The 20969-nt window shown below is 40.3% G+C and overlaps 1 protein-coding gene across 4 annotated transcripts in view; it reads left to right on the top strand.

The window, feature by feature from the left end:
- The window catches only part of trpm3 (transient receptor potential cation channel, subfamily M, member 3), a 542866-nt gene that overhangs the window by 391093 nt on the left and 130804 nt on the right, over nucleotides 1-20969 (top strand). For all 4 annotated transcript variants that reach the window (XM_061980556.1, XM_061980560.1, XM_061980559.1 and 1 more), the window contains one exon: nucleotides 20520-20592. In XM_061980556.1, the coding sequence (XP_061836540.1) occupies nucleotides 20520-20592 (73 nt within the window). The remainder of the gene's footprint in view (nucleotides 1-20519; nucleotides 20593-20969) is intronic.

The following is a 20969-nucleotide window of genomic DNA, read 5'->3' as shown; positions in this document are numbered from 1 at the left end:
TCGACGTATGTTTGACGTAAGATCGATGTATGTTTAACGTAAGAACGTCCTAAGATCGATGTATGTTTGACGTAAGAACGTCCTAAGATCGATGTATGTTTGACTTAAGAACGACGTATGATCGATGTAAGAATGACGTAAGATCGATGTATGTTTGACGTAAGAACGACGTAAGATCAATGTATGTTTGACGTAAGAACGTCCTAAGATCGATGTATGTTTGACTTAAGAACGACGTAAGATCGACGTGTGTTTGAGGTAAGATCGATGTATGTTTGACTTAAGATCGATGTATGTTTGAATTAAGATCGATGTATATTTAACATAAGATCGACGTATGTTTGACGTAAGATCGACGTATGTTTGACATAAGATCGACGTATGTTTGACGTAAGATCGACGTATGTTTGACGTAAGATCGATGTATGTTTAACGTAAGAACGTCCTAAGATCGATGTATGTTTGACGTAAGAACGACGTAAGATCGATGTATGTTTGACGTAAGAACGTCCTAAGATCGATGTATGTTTGACGTAAGAACGTCCTAAGATCGATGTATGTTTGACTTAAGAACGACGTATGATCGATGTAAGATTTACGTGAGATCGATGTAAGATTTACGTGAGATCGATGTATGTTTAACGTAAGATCGACGTATGTTTGACGTAAGATTGACGTAAGATCGATGTATGTTTAACATAAGATCGATGTATGTTTGACGTAAGAGCGATGTTTGATCGACGTAAGATCGACGCAAGATCGATCTATGTTTGACGTAAGATGGATGTAAGATTGATATATGTTTGCTGTATAATCGACGCAAGATCGATCTATGTTTGACGTAAGATGGATGTGAGATTGATATATGTTTGCTGTATAATCGACGTAAGATGGATGTATGTTTGACATAAGATTGACGTATGTTTGACGTAAGATCGATGTATGTTTGACATAAGATCGATGTATGTTTGACGTAAAACCGACGTGTGTTTGACGTATGATCGATGTATGTTTGACGTAAGAACGTCCTAAGATCGATGTATGTTTGACTTAAGAACGACGTAAGATCGACGTGTGTTTGAGGTAAGATCGATGTATGTTTGACTTAAGATCGATGTATGTTTGAATTAAGATCGATGTATATTTAACATAAGATCGACGTATGTTTGACGTAAGATTGACGTATGTTTGACATAAGATCGATGTATGCTTGACGTAAGATCGACGTATGTTTGACGTAAGATCGATGTATGTTTGACGTAAGATTGACGTAAGATCGATGTATGTTTGACTTAAGATCAATGTATGTTTGACTTAAGATCGATGTATGTTTAACGTAAGATCGACGTATGTTTGACGTAAGATCGACGTATGTTTGACGTAAGATCGACGTATGTTTGGCGTAAGATCGATGTATGTTTGACGTAAGATCGACGTATGTTTGACGTAAAATTGACGTGTGTTTGACGTAAGATCGATATATTTTGACGTAAGAACGACGTAAGATCAATGTATGTTTGACGTAAGAACGTCCTAAGATCGATGTATGTTTGACTTAAGAACGACGTAAGATCGACGTGTGTTTGAGGTAAGATCGATGTATGTTTGACTTAAGATCGATGTATGTTTGAATTAAGATCGATGTATATTTAACATAAGATCGACGTATGTTTGACGTAAGATCGACGTATGTTTGACATAAGATCGACGTATGTTTGACGTAAGATCGACGTATGTTTGACGTAAGATCGATGTATGTTTAACGTAAGAACGTCCTAAGATCGATGTATGTTTGACGTAAGAACGACGTAAGATCGATGTATGTTTGACGTAAGAACGTCCTAAGATCGATGTATGTTTGACGTAAGAACGTCCTAAGATCGATGTATGTTTGACTTAAGAACGACGTATGATCGATGTAAGAATGACGTAAGATCGATGTATGTTTGACGTAAGAACGACGTAAGATCAATGTATGTTTGACGTAAGAACGTCCTAAGATCGATGTATGTTTGACTTAAGAACGACGTAAGATCGACGTGTGTTTGAGGTAAGATCGATGTATGTTTGACTTAAGATCGATGTATGTTTGAATTAAGATCGATGTATATTTAACATAAGATCGACGTATGTTTGACGTAAGATCGACGTATGTTTGACATAAGATCGACGTATGTTTGACGTAAGATCGACGTATGTTTGACGTAAGATCGATGTATGTTTAACGTAAGAACGTCCTAAGATCGATGTATGTTTGACGTAAGAACGACGTAAGATCGATGTATGTTTGACGTAAGAACGTCCTAAGATCGATGTATGTTTGACGTAAGAACGTCCTAAGATCGATGTATGTTTGACTTAAGAACGACGTATGATCGATGTAAGATTTACGTGAGATCGATGTAAGATTTACGTGAGATCGATGTATGTTTAACGTAAGATCGACGTATGTTTGACGTAAGATCGATGTATGTTTAACATAAGATCGATGTATGTTTGACGTAAGAGCGATGTTTGATCGACGTAAGATCGACGCAAGATCGATCTATGTTTGACGTAAGATGGATGTAAGATTGATATATGTTTGCTGTATAATCGACGCAAGATCGATCTATGTTTGACGTAAGATGGATGTGAGATTGATATATGTTTGCTGTATAATCGACGTAAGATGGATGTATGTTTGACATAAGATTGACGTATGTTTGACGTAAGATCGATGTATGTTTGACATAAGATCGATGTATGTTTGACGTAAAACCGACGTGTGTTTGACGTATGATCGATGTATGTTTGACGTAAGAACGTCCTAAGATCGATGTATGTTTGACGTAAGAACGTCCTAAGATCGATGTATGTTTGACGTAAGAACGAAGTAAGATCGATGTAAGATTGACGTAAGATCGATGTATATTTGACTTAAGATCGATGTATGTGTAACGTATGATCGACGTATGTTTGATGTAAGAACGTCCTAAGATCGATGTGTGTTTGAAGTAAAATCGACTTAAGATCGATGTATGTTTGACGTAAGAGCGATGTATGATCGACGTAAGATCGACGCAAGATCGATCTATGTTTGATGTAAGATCGATATATGTTTGCTGTAAAATCGACGTAAGATGGATGTATGTTTGACGTAAGATCGACGTATGTTTGATGTATGTTTGACGTAAGATCGATGTATGTTTGACGTAAGAATGACATAAGATCGATGCATATTTGATGTAAGATTGACGTAAGATCGATGTATTTTTGACATAAGATCGATGTACAAACTTTGTATGTTTAACGTAAGATCGATGTATGTTTGACGTAAGATTGACGTATATTTGACGTAAGATCGATGTATGTTTGACGTAAGATCGACGTAAGATCGATGTATGTTTAACATAAGATCGACGTATGTTTGATGTAAGATCGACTTAAGATCTGTCAGTACGTGGACTATGGTGTGATTGTTTTCCCGAGATGCAAGAGAACTTGGACCGGACATGGCGTGAAGGTAAGGACATCTTTATTTTAACACTAACAAAAGGAATAAACAAAAAGCGCGCACATTAATGAACAAAACTTACTTGCGATGACGTGAACAGGGCAGCATGGACTATGAAACAAGCAGCTTGAACTAAGCATGAAACCGTAAACATGGCATGAAGCAGAGTGAGTAAGGATAATGTCACCAGCACGATCAACAGAAAAAGACAGGCTTAAATAGCAGTGACATGATTAGTGACAGGTGCGCGAGTGCAAAGCGTGAGACAGGTGCGTGACATGAGGACAGGTGAAAACAATCAATGTATGTTTAACATAAGATCAACGTATGTTTGACGTAAGATCAACTTAAAATCGATGTATGTTTGACGTAAGATCAACTTAAAATCGATGTATGTTTGATTTAAGATCGACGTTTGTTTGACGTAAGATCGATGTATGTGTGACGTAAGATCGATGTATGAGTGACGTATGATTGACGTAAGATCGACGTAAGATTGATGTAAGATCGACGTAAGATTGACGTATGTTTGACGTAAGATCGACATATGATCGATGTATGTTTAACATAAGATCGACGTATGCTTGACGTAAGATCGATGTATGTGTGACGTAAGATCGATGTATGATCAACGTAAGATCGACATAAGATCGACATAAGATCAACGTATGTTTGACGTAAGATCGATGTATGTTTGATGTAAGATCGACGTATGTTTGACGTAAGATCGAGTGAGACAAAAGGAAAACCAGCATTACAGTGACAGTCTTTTGTAAACTATGCAATATGAAATATAGCCTTCAGTCTTCTGTAGGTGATGTCCGCAGACTGGTTTTGGAGCTAAAATTGGCCATTCCAAAATAGGCTGAAGTCAGTTAAAAACAAAGCCTAAAATCACTACTATGTCTATTTTGGGGGATTTTTTTACCTGAAGACATCATTTGTAGGTCCAGAACTATGAACTAGGTGCCAATGTTGTCAGCAATTAGACGGGCCCTTCAAGGGAAAGGAGAGGCCATTATAATCATGTTTCTACACTAGTCTATTTGAAGTTCCACCATGTTTCTTGTTGAAACGATAGCCTTCTTCAGGTTGTCTTTGCATCATGAGTAGCAAAACAAGCTGCACCTTCTGAGGATGTGTGCTGGAGTTCACCTCACTTGTGGGAAATGACGGTCCTCGGAATGAGATTAGCAAGCTTGCGTTGTCGAACCGGTCGCTTAGTAGAAGCTCCGTTCTAGCGCAAACCCTCAGGGTGACCTTGGGAGTATGATTGGAGTGGGAGGAGCAGGCGCAGGGAACGCAGGAGGAAGTAGTGGGCGGGGATTTTGCCAGGGGGAGGTTGGAAGATCCATAGTTGGATCGTTTGGGTTGGAAGATGATTGGTTGAAGGAGATGTAAAGGTGGACAGGCCAAGATCTTCCGTTTTCATCGTCCTCCATCCATCCATCTAGTCCTGCACACGTGTTTTCTTCCCCACGCTGTAATGAGCTACTCGGTTTGGAAATTGGCAATTGCCTCTCGCTTCCTTCGTCCATCCAATTATCATGTTCTTATCACCCTCATTCTGCTTTGTCTGTTTGGATATTTTTAAACTTCCTGGCAGGAGAGCATGCCAAGCATCACACCATAACCGCCCTTCAACACACCCACACATCTACTATTATTAATTTACAGTTTATTACTGTACGTTCCATCCGAAATGTCCCATGAGCGCCAAGTGCCGAGAAGTGGGGCGGCTGAGCTGATTTGTCTAAAAAAGGATTTGATTGGACTCTGTGACGCGCAGTCGAGGTAGGCAGATTGGGCAGACAAAAAGAAAATAAAAATCATCAGATAAATATTATAGTTTTCATTAAACTGTGGTCTAAAATTATCTTCTGTATGAGTACAATAATTTTTCAACACTTTCGTCAATAATGTTTCATCTGACCACAGAACTTTCCTCCACAAGGTCTTATCTTTGTCCATGTGATGTCAGATGAAACAAAAATTGAGCTGTTTGGCCACAATACCCAGCAATATGTTTGGAGGAGAAAAGGTGTGGCCTTTAATCCCAGGAACACCATTCCCACCGTCAAGCATGGTGGTGGTAGTATTGTGCTCTGGGCCTGTTTTGCTGCCAATGTAATGGTGCTTTAAATGGGGCAATGAAAAAGGAGGATTACCTCCAAATTCTCCAGGACAACCTAAAATCATCAGCCCGGAGGTTGGGTCTTGGGCGCAGTTGGGTGTTCCAACAGGACAATGACCCCAAACGCACGTCAAAAGTGGTAAAGGAGTGGCTAAATCAGGCTAGAATTAAGGTTTTAGAATGGCCTTCCCAAAGTTCTGACTCAAACGTGTGGACATTGCTGAAGAAACAAGTCCATGTCAGAAAACCAACACATTTAGCTGAACTGCACCAATTTTGTCAAGAGGAGTGGTCAAAAATTTAAGCAGAAGCTTGTGGATGGCTACCAAAAGCGCCTTATTGCAGTGAAACTTGCCAAGGGACATGTAAGCAAATATTAACATTGCTGTATGTATACTTTTGACCCAGCAGGTCACATTTTCAGTAGACCCATAATAAATTCATAAAAGAACCAAACTTCATGAATGTTTTTTGTGACCAACAAGTATGTGCTCCAATCACTCTATCACAAAAAAATAAGAAATGTAGAAATAATTGGAAACTCAAGACAGCCATGACATTATGTTCTTTACAAGCGTATGTAAACTTTTGATCGTGAGTCAAAAATTTTGGGGACCCCTGATATAGAGCAAAGGTGTCAAACTCAAGGCTCGGGGGCCAGATCTGGTCCATTACATCGTTTTATGTGGCCTGCGAAAACCTTGAAATAATGTGAGTCAGTAAAGCCCCTCATTTTCCTTACAAATTTATTTTTAATTTGACATAAACATTACCTATAGGCCTACTGCATGCACCTGCATGTATTTGGACTTTCATATTTGATCATGCAACAAACATATTAAAATATCTTACAGACATTTTAAAAATGCATAATGAAATAAATACTGTATTTGCTTGTCACCCTGGTTCATAATTTCAAAGCAAGATATCCATCAATTTGTATAAAATAATATATTAAATGTATAGGAAATTGTGTAATAATTGGTGTTAACAAATGTTTAAAAAAACAACTAATTAATCAGTTTTGAATTTAGATTAATCATGATTAATCAGAATTTTGACTTTGGATTAATCATGATTATTAACATTTAGAATTTGATTAATGATGATTAATCACTGTTTTAAAATGTGATTAAACATGATTAATCACAATTTAAAATTTGGATTAATTATGGTTATCACGATTTTGAATTTGGATTGATCATGATTAATCAGAGGTTATTACTTGCTTGTGTAACGTGAATTAACTTCAAAACCGAAACAAAATCCAACCAAATATCCCAGCAGGCACAAGACATTGAAACAACGTTGAGAACTTGTTGAATTAGGTCCTGACGTTGAGCCACCCAAACTTAGCGTTGAAACAACATGCTTTTTGACAAAGTTTAATCAATGATGAGTTCTGGCGTTGATTTGAACATTGAATTTTGGTAATTTTCCAACCAATATACACACGTTGAAACAACATGATTTTTGACAACGTTCATTTAATGTCAGGTTGTGACGTTGTCTTGACCATTGAAATGTGGTCATTTCCAAACCAACAACGTGGATGCAACGTTGGACATCAATGTTGTCTCAATTTACAAACACAACTATTTTGCAACGTTGTTTCAAAGTCAGTTTTAAAGGACATGTCAACGTTGTATCAATGTCTTGTGCCTGCTGCGATACTGCATAAGAAGGGACTTGTAAAAAAATGGCCGAAAAATAAACTTAGTTCCAGTTATTTAGTGCTAAAATAAACTAATTTAATATTAGGTTTCTTGAATAAATTGCCCCCCAAAAAAGTTAAAGTGCAAATGAAAATACAGCTCCACAACTTTTTAGTCATAATTTTTGCACTTAAGAAACCTCTCTATGACTTGATCTCCAGACTTCTTCTGTTTGTTTGATATTGTCTTTACTGCCACAAGTGGTGGACAAGTGTATTACAATTGAGTACCCTACGGACAGTTGAGAAACACATTTTTTTGCGGGCGGTTGTGGACCAAAAATGGTCCCTGGCCTTATGTTTATTAAAACCCTGTTGTATAGAAAATGCGCGTTTTATTATTTTTGATGACATTTAAATCCACTGAGCTGTGACCATGCTATTAAATAAGAATAAATGGAATAATGTTGAGGAGAAAAAAAAAAGGTTGATCTATACTGTAATAGCATGTCTTAACTCCCCCAAATACACACAAGCCTTAACAATTCAATGGTGTTTCCTCATGATGACCACCCCTGATCGATACCCTCGCTTCCAATTGCACTCTCATTACACCTGGAGAAAGACCTTTTGATTACAGTCGTGTGTCCACACAAACACACACACACACACACACACACACACACACACACACACACACATACACACACCCCTGCGCGCGCATTTAACTACCACCCTTATTAATGATTGCATGACACAGGTCCAAGGCATTTCTGTGCCTCACTCCTCATCCCTACCAGGGATGAGCCCACGTGTCATGGTGCGCAGATGATAAATGGACCAAGATAATGGATGCCATAAATCCCCAATGTTGACTTGGATTACTTTATAAACAGTCCTGTTTGCATGAAAACACGGATGTTGACCGAGATGATGCTAGCATCATCACAGCCTTGGCCAAGAGAGGAACGCACAATCCTGCGGATTCCCAGCGCTCTCCGAAATGAAGCCATTTAGAGGAGGGAGATGGGAAGGGGAGATGGGATGCAGGGAAGAGGGGAGGCGGGAGGAGGAGATGGATGCTTGGATTAGAGGAATAACTCATCAAGCATTCAGAGCACGCCCTCACCCATGTTCTTGGCTTCCTCAAGGTGCCCTTCATGCGCCTATGCCCACGCATGTGCACCTATGCCTGGTGCGGAGAGCCCAGAATTCTCACGATATTGGTGGAATTCGGAAGGAATATAAAGCCTCAAATTGTTTAACCTTAAGGTAGGGTTGTTCGGTATACCGGTACTAATAAAGTACTGCGATACTAATTGATTGAAATCGGTGCCTTTGAAAAGTATTGGTACCATTCTTTCATCTAAGTTCCGCTGTGTGGCGGAGAGCCCAGAATTCTCACGATATTGGTGGAATTCGGAAGGAATATAAAGCCTCAAATTGTTTAACCTTAAGGTAGGGTTGTTCGGTATACCGGTACTAATAAAGTACCGCGATACTAATTGATTGAAATCGGTGCCTTTGAAAAGTATTGGTTCCATTCTTTCATCTAAGTGCCGCTGTGTGAGTGGGTCAAAAGGCACACACAAAGTGTATACGAGCAATAACATCGTGGTGGGGAAGAATGGCAAAAAACGGCAATTCTTAATAAAGAGTGTGTTGTTACACCTGTACTGCTGTTTGGCTCCGGTGCAGACCGAAGTAGAGGAGCACAGGGCAGACGTTCCCTTCAGGGTCGATGTTTTCGTCGGGTTAACATTCTTCACTTTACCCGTCAATGGGTCTGTTAAGCTCCGCTTTCAGGTCAGAATGAGGAGGCCACCGGTTTGTGACAATCTGGTTGCTTTACTGTTAGTTTTGCAGGACACAACCGGACCCGTTCATCACTCGACTGCGCAGTGCAAGCGCTACCGCTCTTTCTCTTTGCTCGCCCACTCACTCACTGACGTCACTCAGACAACACGTTGCCATTCTCACAAAGACACTACTCTCATAAGTTAACCAGCTCCTCTGCTGTGCACATCTAGATACTGTAGATACATAACATGTACAGCTGTCCATGAGGACCGTGAAGATTCTAGACTAACGATACTGCTATCGGTATTTTTTGTTCCAGTTGACCGACGTAATTGTGACACGCTGTCGAGTTCAGTTCAGCGGCCCCTGCTAGACATTAAAATCAGCTTTGAATAATGACAAATAAGGAAGCAACACAACACTAAAGTTCCTCAAAGTCGCGCACGATGTGTCGGTTTGAAGTGAACGCGCTTTACTCACGGCGAGTCATGACCGCGTTTTCACAACCGTCATCCTGACGATCCAATAATCCACAGGGCAATATCAATCCACTCAAAAAAGTGAAATAGAGGTAATATATTAATCCATAAAGTTGCTCTGAAGCAAGATAGCATCCGCTGTGACTGACAGGTCTTTTGCCGTCATTCTGTTGCGCCGCGTTTATGTGTCATCAAAACACGTCTGGCTTGAATGCGTGCCAGTTCCTTCTGTCTCTTGACCACAAACTGGACGATCGAGTATTGCACTTGCTCACTGAGTCTTTTTATTGATACAACACACACTCCACACACACATATATCGGTAGCTGTCAACACTCTGGCTTCCGGTCCGTCACTCAAATACGTCCGTGTGCAACATAGCATTTTAACTTTTAAACTGTTTTTTATCTAACAAACTGTTCTTAGGGTAATTTATATTTGCTTTTTAAATGTGTATTTTTATTGTTATTATTTAGTCTGTCCTTTGACTCTATTTCTTTGTGGTGTACAGCCCTTTGTTTTTCAACTGTGCTTGTTTTTAAAGGGCTTTATAAATAAAGTTGGTATGGTATGGTATGGTACATAAACACAAATAACAATTTGTAGTCATAAAGAACATAATGTAATGGCTGTCTTGAGTTTCCAATAATTTCTACAACTCTTATTTTTTTGTGATAGAGTGATTGGAGCACATACTTGTTGGTCACAAAAGACATTCATGAAGTTTGGTTCTTTTATGAATTTATTATGGGTCTACTGAAAATGTGAGCAAATCTGCTGGGTCAAAAGTATACATACAGCAATGTTAATATTTGCTTACATGTCCCTTGGCAAGTTTCACTGCAATAAGGCGCTTTTGGTAGCCATCCACAAGCTTCTGCTTGAATTTTTGATCACTCCTCTTGAAAAAATTGGTGCAGTTCAGCTAAATGTGTTGGTTTTCTGACATGAACTTGTTTCTTTAGCATTGTCCACACGTTTAAGTCAGGACTTTGGGAAGGCCATTCTAAAACCTTAATTCTAACCTGATTTAGCCACTCCTTTACCACTTTTGACATGTGTTTGGGGTCATTGTCCTGTTGGAACACCCAACTGCGCCCAAGGCCCAACTTCCGGGCTGATGATTTTAGGTTGTCCTGAAGAATTCGGAGGTAATCCTCCTTTTCTTTGTCCCATTTACTCTCTGTAAAGCCCCAGTACCATTGGCAGCAAAACAGGCCCAGAGCATAGTACTACCACCACCATGCTTGACGGTAGGGATGGTGTTCCTGGGATTAAAGACCTCACCTTTTCTTCTCCAAACGTATTGCTGGGTATTGTGGCCAAACAGCTCAATTGTTGTTTCATCTGACCACAGAATTTCCTCCAGAAGGTCTTGTCTTTGTCCATGTGATGTCAGATTAAACAAAAATTGGAAACTCAAGACAGCCATGACATTATGTCCTTCACAAGTGTACGTAAACTTTTGACCACGACTGTATACATCATGTAAAATGTATGTACTCTATAAATGCATGCCATACGTACAAATTAAAGTTAAAGTACCAATGATTGTCACACACACACTAGATGTGGTGAAATTATTCTCTGCATTTGACCCATCACCCTTGATCACCCCCTGGGAGGTGAGGAGAGCAGTGAACAGCAGCGGTGGCCGCGCCCGGGAAGCAGTTTTGGTGATTTAACCCCCAATTCCAACCTTTGATGCTGAGTGCCAAGCAGGGAGGTAATGGGTCCCATTTTTATAGTTTTTGGTATGACTCGGCTGGAGTTTGAACTCACAACCTACCGATCTCAGGGCAGACACTATATTATTTCCAGCTGAGTGTCATTGTAATGAATACAAACAGAGTGACGCATCTGTGTGGTCTTTACAAGAAGATGACATCACCGCGTTTAACCTTGCACTGCACACTTGTTTAAGACTTAAAAAAACACAGGTGTTGATAAAAGACTTCCCTGCTCTGAGATGTTACACTACATCATGTTGGAGGTGTTCAGCCTGGTGTGCTAATATAAATGCAAAATTTAAATGTATTTTTTCATATCTTTATTTCCACAAATTACCTATAGTACTGATAAGAGTACCAATAAATACCGGTATCGATAAGGGTATCGTACTGATAAAATCTTAAGGATATACATCCCTACTTCCTTGTGGTCTACAACATAACATGTAATGCTGGTTTCTTTGGTCAAAATGTTGCATAGTTGATGTTTTGCAGACCGTTGTCAAGCCGTTTTTTCGGGATGTGCCGTTTTGTGAGCGGCCTTTTTTACGTCCCTCCACTTCGACAGCGTCTTCTTTGTTGTATCGGTGGTTTTTAGCGCTTCCATAGCAAAGCTACTGCCAGATGTAAGTAAGAACTGTATGCTACTTTGCATTAGAAATGGTATCAGTGGAGGATGAGGCACCTTTTTAACATGCCGTTGTATTTTTATTATCTTTTTAACTCTGGGTTTATCTAGTATTTATCATCAATCAATCAATCAATGTTTATTTATATAGCCCTAAACCACAAGTGTCTCAAAGGGCTGCACAAGCCACAACGACATCCTCGGTACAGAGCCCACATAAGGGCAAGGAAAAACTCACCCCAGTGGGACGTCGATGTGAATGACTATGAGAAACCTTGGAGAGGACCGCATATGTGGGTACCCCCCCTCCCCCCCTCCAGAGGTGGGTAGAGTAGCCAGAAATTGTACTCAAGTAAGAGTACTGTTACTTTAGAGATGTATTACTCAAGTAAAAGTAAGGAGTAGTCACCCAAATATTTACTTGAGTAAAAGTAAAAAGTATGTTGTGAAAAAACTACTCAAGTACTGAGTAACTGATGAGTAACATACACACACATATCATATATATATATATATATATACACACATATATATATATATATATATATATACACACACATATATATATATATATATATATATATATATATATACACACACACACACACATATATATATATATATATATATATATATATATATATATAAGTCTTAATAAGGTTATCCAAAAAATAGTGCTCGATACCGTAGTAGAGCGCAATATATGTATGTGTGGGAAAAAAATCACAAGACTATTTCATCTCTACAGGCCTGTTTCATGAGGGGTTCCCTCAATCATCAGGAGAAAATCTCCTGATGATTGAGGGAACCCCTCATGAAACAGGCCTGTAGAGATGAAATAGTCTTGTGATTTTTTTCCCACACATACATATATATATATATATATATATATATATATATATACAAATACATTGATATATACAGTATATTAATTTATATTTATTTATTTTGCCGTTTTTGTTTACATGTTAAAGGTGTTTTAATGAATATACATGCATGTTTAACACATATAGATTCCTTTCTTTCATGAAGACAAGAATATAAGTTGGTGTATTACCTGATTCTGATGACTTGCATTGATTGGAATCAGACAGCAGTGATGATAACGGCCACGTTTTCAAATGGAGGAGAAAAAAAGTTCCTCCTTTCTGTCTAATACCACATGAAAGTGTTTGGTTTTTGGCATCTAATTTGTCCAGCTTCCATATTCGTTTTTATACACTTTACAAGAAATACATTGGCGGCAAACTCCGTAGCTTGCTAGCTTGTTTGCGCTGGCTTTCGGAGACTCTTATTTTGAAAGCGCATGCGCGATGGAGCGGCACTTTTATTGTGAAGACAGGAACTGTGTAGTCAGTCTTTAGGCTTTTGACGGGATGTACGGTTGAAATAAAAAAGGGTCTTTTTTCCTTCACAATTTTGATTGATTGATTGGAACTTTTATTAGTAGATTGCACAGTACAGTACATATTCCGTACAATTGACCACTAAATGGTAACACCCCAATAAGTTTTTCAACTTGTTTAAGTCAGGTCATGTGACCCTCTGTTTGATTGGTCCAACGTCACCAGTGACTGCATCTGATTGGTGGAACGGAGTGAACGTCACCAGTGACTGCATCTGATTGGTGAAACGCAGGCACTATGAAGGTCTGTCTGACAGACCAAAACAAACAAAGCGTGCATTAACAGATCGATAAAAATTAGTAGCGAGTAGCGAGCTGAATGTAGATAAAAGTAGCGGAGTAAAAGTAGCGTTTCTTCTCTATAAATATACTCAAGTAAAAGTAAAAGTATGTTGCATTAAAACTACTCTTAGAAGTACAATTTATCCCAAAAGTTACTCAAGTAGATGTAACGGAGTAAATGTAGTGCGTTACTACCCACCTCTGCCCCCCTCCCAGGGGAGACCGAATGCAATGGATGTCGAGTGGGTCTAACATAATATTGTGAGAGTACAGTCCATAGTGGATCCAGCAAAACAGTAAGAGTCCAGTTCACAGTGGGGTCAGCAGGAAACCATCCCGAGCGGAGACGGGTCAGCAGCGCAGAGATGTTCCCAACCGATACACAGGCGAGCGGTCCACCCCGGGTCCCGACCCCGGACAGCCAGCACCCCATCCATGGCCACCGGACCTGTGTGTCTCCCCCTCCACAGGGATAGGGGGGAGCAGAGGAGAAAAGAAAAGAAACGGCAGATCAACTGGTCTAAAAAAAAGGGGGCTATTCAAAGGCTAGAGTATACAAATGAGTTTTAAGATGGGACTTAAATGCTTCTACTGAGGTAGCATCTCTAACTGTACCACATCCAATTTAATTGTATTCAGTTTTTAACTACATATGTACAGTCGCAATATTTACATACACTTGTAAAGAACATGAAGTTTGGTTCTTTTATGAATTTATTATGGGCCTACTGAAAATGTGACCAAATCTGCTGGGTCAAAAGTATACATACAGCAATGTTAATATTTGGTTACATGTCCCTTGGCAAGTTTCAATGCAATGAGGCGCTTTTGGTAGCCATCCACAAGCTTCTGGTTGAATTTTCGACCACTCCTCTTGATAAAATTGGTGCAGTTCAGCTACATTTGGTGGTTTTCTGACATGGACTTGTTTCTTCAGCATTGTCCACACATTTATGTCAGGACTTTGGGAAGGCCATTCTAAAACCTTAATTCTAGCCTGATTTAGCCATTACTTTACCACTTTTGACGTGTGTTAGGGGTCATTGTCCTGTTGGAACACCCAACTGCGCCCAAGACCTGATGATTTTAGGTTGTCCTGAAGAATTTAGAGGTAATCCTCCTTTTTCATTGTCCCATTTAAAGCACCAGTTCGATTGGCTGCAAAACAGGCCCAGAGAATAATATTACTACCAGCATGCTTGACGGTGGGAATGGTGTACCTGGGATTAAAGCCTCACCTTTTCTCCTCCAAACATATTGCTGGGTATTGTGGCCAAACAGCTAAATTTTTGTTTCATCTGACATCACATGGACAAAGATAAGACCTTCTGGAGGAAATTTCTGTGGTCAGATGAAACAAAAGTTGAGCTGTTTGGCCACAATACCCAGCAATACCCAGACACGTCTTATTACAGTGAAACTTGCCAAGGGACATGTAAGTAAATATTAACATTGCTGTATGTATACTTTTGACCCAGCAGATTTGGTCACATTTTCAGTAGACCCATAATAAATTCATAAAAGAACCAAACTTCATGAAAGTTTTTTGTGACCATCAAGTATGTGCTCCAATCACTCTATCACAAAAAAACAAGAGTTGTAGAAATTATTGGAACCTCAAGACAGCCATGACATTATGTTCTTTACAAGTGTATGTCAACTTCTGATCGCGACTGTATGTAATATTAATGCATATGACTTATTTTATTGTATCATATTAATATATTTAAATGTATTTATTTCATCCTCTTAATTATTTCCAGCATTTCCTCAGCGGGAGCCCTCTGCACCGGGGGCTCTGATGTGCCACGGCTGCAGTGGCTCTGGTTTATGGGTCCCTTGGCGAGAGGACTCCCTGTTCAGGTGTGCAGGGCCCTCCATTGTTAGGGTCGCTGTGGTCGTGGCCCAGCTCCTGCACTCGTCTCTTTAAGATAGTATTTTCTCACCTGGTTCTTCCGTGCTCAGCGACATATGTTTTTACATGACTTTTATCGGACAACAATGATGGCCTGGCGCAAAGCATTCTGGGTAAATTTGGATAATCTGCCGACCTCACACTTGGGAAAAATGGCCTTTTAGCTCGGTAGTCAGCGCGCTCGCCTTTCATGCGGACGACCCTGGTCCGATTCCCGTGCAGAAGGGAAAAAAGGCAGGGACTGAACCACGCGTGTTACACTCGGTTGCAAATGTTTGAGCCGAGTCTATATGGCACCCTTTGATTTTACATGAAACTACTGACGGAATGGAGTCTGTGCCTAAGAAACTACCGAATTTGATACCCATACCTTGTTTGAGACTACATTAAGACTGCCGACCAAAGTGGCCCAAATCAGATTTTTTCGAAATCCCATTTATTCTAGCTGAATGTTTACACTGCAAGTAAGATGACCGGATTCCGTAAACGAACAAGGAAGTCGCTGCTACTACTACAAAATCAAATAAAAGTTGGCACACCTTAAAAATTAGTGGGGTTTTTTAACGTGAAAATAAATAAAAATAATATAATGTATGAATGGATATATATAGTTTAATATATGTGGGAGGGGAGGGTTTTATTTTTTTAATGGCTGTTAAGTAGAGGAGGCACAGACATCAGTGTGGATCTACGTTATTTTTTAACTCACTTACGTAGACAACTTACGCCATACTTGCCAACCTTGAGACCTCCGAGTTTGGATGGGGGGGCAGGGTTGAGGTAGGCGGGCGGGGGGGGTTCGGTGGTAGCGGGGGTGTATATTGTAGCGTTCCGGAAGAGTTAGTGCTGCAAGGGGTTCTGGGTATTTGTTCTGTTGTGTTTATGTTGTGTTACGGTGCGGATGTTCTCCCGAAATGTGTTTGTCATTCTTGTGTGGTGTGGGTTAACAGTGTGGCGCATATTTGTAACAGTGTTAAAGTTGTTTATACGGCCACCCTCAGTGTGACCTGTATGCTGTTGATCAAGTATGCTTGCATTCACTTATGTGTGTGTAAACGGCGCATATATTATGTGAATGGGCCGGCACGCTGTTTGTAAGGAGGAAAAGCAGACGTGACGACAGGTTGTAGAGGACGCTAAAGGCAGTGCCTTTAAGGCACGCCCCCAATACTGTTTTCCGGGTGGAAATCGGGAGAAATTCGGGAGAATGGTTGTCCTGGGAGATTTTCGGGAGAGGCACTGAAATTCGGGAGTCTACCGGGAAAATCGGGAGGATTGGCAAGTATGACTTACGCAATGTACATGTAAACAAATACAAGAAAACTGTACACGTCAATTCCAGACCTTCAACAATTCCTATTTCTTATTTTGAGTTTGTCAGTGTTCTCATGTGTTTAGTGTTTTAGTTCCTGTCCTGTGCTCTTATTTTGGTGGCACTTCCTGTTGTATTGGTGACTTTCCGTGATAGCTTCACATCTTTCTCTGGGCACAACTGCTTTCTGTTAGCAAATATTATTTAAGTTGAGTCTGAGCTACCATTCTTTGTCGGGACTTTGTTTGGAATGAATAGTCATTCATGTGGACACGCTTTCCTCCTGCCGTAGTTTTTGCTGTGTTCCAGCATTTCGTTTTGTTGTATTGCAGCCTGTCAGTTTTAGTTTTGTTTTTGCATAGCCTTTTTTTTGGTCTTTGTCATCACATTAAATAGTTACTTACCTGCACGTTGCCTCCTTGGTCTTCTGCATCCTGAGAACCCACCAGTATTGCCGTCATGCGGCCGAGTGTCACACAAAGTATATAATGGATATATCTTCATATATTATATATAGCCTATTAAGTCTCTTCGGCCGGTGAAAAAATACTTTGCTCACTGAAACCAGAAGTTGTGATGACATATCCACTTCCGCTGGCGGGCTGCGTTTTTCCCTGCGCACACGAATGACGTAGCTCGCCCAAAGATGACAAAAAAAGTCACATTGAGGTCGCATTTCTATTAAGATTGAAGTCACATTTGAGAAGATCAGATTCCAATCGGATTCAGGTCTACCTTCTGATGTGGCCTGAATCTGATGCCAAAAGATCAGATTGGAAGCACTTTGGAGCGTTTAGACTGGCAAAAAGATCCAATTTGTGTCACTTGAGGGCAGAAAAAATTAGATTGGGTGTGAAGTGTAAAGTAGTCGGACCAGGAAGAGAACGGGTTATAAATGACTACGTTTACATTGCAGGCCAAAGTGGTCCAAATCTGATTTTTTTTAAATCTGATTTTTTCCGGTTGACTGTTTACACTGCAAGTAAAATGTGATTTTTATCAGACTCCAGTGTAAACGTGCACAGGCTCCAATGTGGCCCCAATGTGGCATCGACGTCACTTGCATGCTCACTTCGATTAAGTGAACACAAAGGAAATTGACCGGGAAGAAGTCGCTACTGCTACAAAATAAAGTAAGTCGCCACACCTTAAGATTAGTCTTTTTTTACATGAAAGTAAATAAAAGTAATATAATGCATGAACCGGGGATGGCGTGGTGCTGTTGGGAGAGTGGCCGTGCAAACAACCTGAGGGTTCCTGGTTCAATCCCCACCTTCTACCAACCTCGTCACGTCCGTTGTGTCCTTGAGCAAGACACTTCACCCTTGCTCCTGATGGGTCGTGGTTATGGCCTTGCATGGCAGCTCCCGCCATCAGTGTGTGAATGTGTGTGTGAATGGGTGAATGTGGAAATAGTGTCAAAGCACTTTGAGTACCTTGAAGGTAGAACAGCGCTATACAAGTATAACCCATTTACCATGAATATAGTGTAATATATTTGGGAGGTTTGTAATCTTTTTATGGATGTTAAGTAGAGGAGACACAGACATCAGCATGAATCTACGTCAGCTTTATTGTTCAACTCACATGTAGGCAAATGTGCCACAGCGTCAATTCCAGTTATTTTACAATCGCTATTTCTTCCGAATCAAAATCCATCCATCCATCCATCTTCTTCCGCTTATCCGAGGTCGGGTCGCGGGGGCAGAAGCCTAAGCAGGGAAGCCCAGACTTCCCTCTCCCCAGCAACTTCGTCCAGCTCTTCCCGGGGGACCCCGAGGCGTTCCCAGGCCAGCCGGGAACAAACCCCAAAACCAGTGAAGTTGGCACATTGTGTAAATGGTAAATAAAAACAGAATACAATGATTTGCAAATCCTTTTCAACCTATATTCAATTGAATAGACTGCAAAGACAAGATATTTAACATTCAAACTGGAAAACTTTGTTATTTTTTGTAAATATTAGCTCATTTGGAATTTGATGTCTGCAACATGTTTCAAAAAAGCTGGCACAAGTGGCAAAAAAGACTGAGAAAGTTGAGGAATGCGCATCAAACACTTATTTGGAACATCCCACAGGTGAACAGGCTAATTGGGAACAGGTGGGTGCCATGATTGGTATAAAAGCAGCTTCCATGAAATGCTCAGTCATTCACAAACAAGGATGGGGCGAGGGTCACCACTTTGTGAACAAATGTGTGAGCAAATTGTCGAACAGTTTAAGAACCACATTTCTCAACGAGCTATTGCAAAGAATTTAGGGATTTCACCATCTACGGTCCGTAATATCATCAAAAGGTTCAGAGAATCTGGAGAAATCAGAAAGCGATGATATTACGGACCTTTGATCCCTCAAGCGGTACTGCATCAAAAAGCGACATCAGTGTGTAAAGGATATCACAACATGGGCTCAGGAACACTTCAGAAAACCACTGTCAGTAACTACAGTTTGTCGCTACATCTGTAAGTGCAAGTTAAAACTCCAGTATTCAAAGCGAAAGCCATTTATCAACAACACCCAGAAACGCCGCCGGCTTTGTTGGGCCCGAGCTCATCTAAGATGGACTGATGCAAAGTGGAAAAATGTTCTGTGGTCTGACGAGTCCACAGTTCAAATTGTTTTTGGAAACTGTGGACGTCGTGTCCTCCTGAACAAAGAGGAAAAGAACCATCAGGATTGTTCTAGGCGCAAAATTCTAAAGCCAGCATTTGTGATGGTATGGGGGTGTATTAGTGCCCAAGGCATGGGTAACTTACACATCTGTGAAAGCACCATTTATGCTGAAATGTACATACAGGTTTTGGATCAACATATATTGCCATCCAAGCAGCGTTATCATGGACGCCCCTGCTTATTTCAGCAAGACAATGCCAAGCTACGTGTTACAACAGCGTGGCTTCATAGTAAAAGAGTGCGGGTGCTAGACTGGCCTGCCTGTAGTCCAGACCTGTATCCCATTGAAAATGTGTGGCGCATTATGAAGCCTAAAATACGACAACGAAGATCCCGGACTGTTGAACAACTTAAGCTGTACATCAAGCAAGAATGGGAAAGAATTCCACCTGAAAAACTAAAATAATTGGTGTCCTCAGTTCCCAAACGTTTACTCAGTGTTGTTAAAAGGAAAGGCCATGTAACACATTGGTAAAAATGCCCCTGTGCTGACTTTTTTGCAATGTGTTGCTGCCATTGAATTCTAAGCTAATGATTATTTGCAAAAAAAAAAAAAAGTTTCTCAGTTCCAACATTAAATATTATATAATATAATATAAGTTGAAAAGGATTTGCAAATCAATGTATTCTGTTTTTATTTACGAATTACACAATGTGCCAACTTCACTGGTTTTGGACATATAGCCTATTTTTTATGCACTATTGACAAGTGATGCACCGAAAATATGGCGAAAAAAATCCCATTCAGGTCGCATTGCGTTGAGACAAGTCACATTTGAAAAGATCAGATTCCAATGGGATTCAGGACTACCTCCTGATGTGGCCTGAATCTGATGCCAAAAGATCAGAATTGAAGCACCCTGGAGCATTTAGACTGGTAAGAAAAAGTGCAATCCGATTTGATGTGCAATGTAAACGGGGCCTTCGAGAGCAGGCTATAATTGACGCTGGTTCGAGGCAAACAGCACCTTTAAACTCCCACTTTTTGTTCCTCTCTCTCTCTCTCTCAGATAACGGTCTTTCGGATGGGGTCAGAGGGTCATCAAGACATCGACCTTGCCATCCTCACTGCACTGCTTAAAGGTAGGCTCCTTGTTTGAGTGTTTGTGTGCTGAAGCACAAATCCACAGTAAGTGGTTTCCATGTTCGCCCTCCAGGGATGTTGCTATACCGCATGCATCCTCCAAGCATCCAAGAGGGATGATATTGTTGCAAAAAGCAATTCTCTCATCGCCCAGTTCATGTGTTTGTATAAAAGCACATGAGTGTGTTGTGTATCAACTTGAAGACACGTGTCCTTGTTTAGCTATTTGAAGGCTGTCCCTCGCCTCCAACAGGGAAAACACGGCTGTAGTACCATCAATATATTCGAAACCAACTCCCTTTCTCCATCCCCCAGAGAAAAGCAGTAGTCTATGGAAGCGGGGAGATGTTTACCTCCATTCATCAGCCAGTTATTG

This window comes from Nerophis lumbriciformis, linkage group LG20 (assembly GCF_033978685.3).
Source record: "Nerophis lumbriciformis linkage group LG20, RoL_Nlum_v2.1, whole genome shotgun sequence".
NCBI classification, from domain to species: Eukaryota; Metazoa; Chordata; class Actinopteri; order Syngnathiformes; family Syngnathidae; genus Nerophis; species Nerophis lumbriciformis.
The sequence above is the reverse complement of the archived record's forward strand: the minus strand, read 5'-3'. Positions and strand labels throughout refer to the sequence as shown.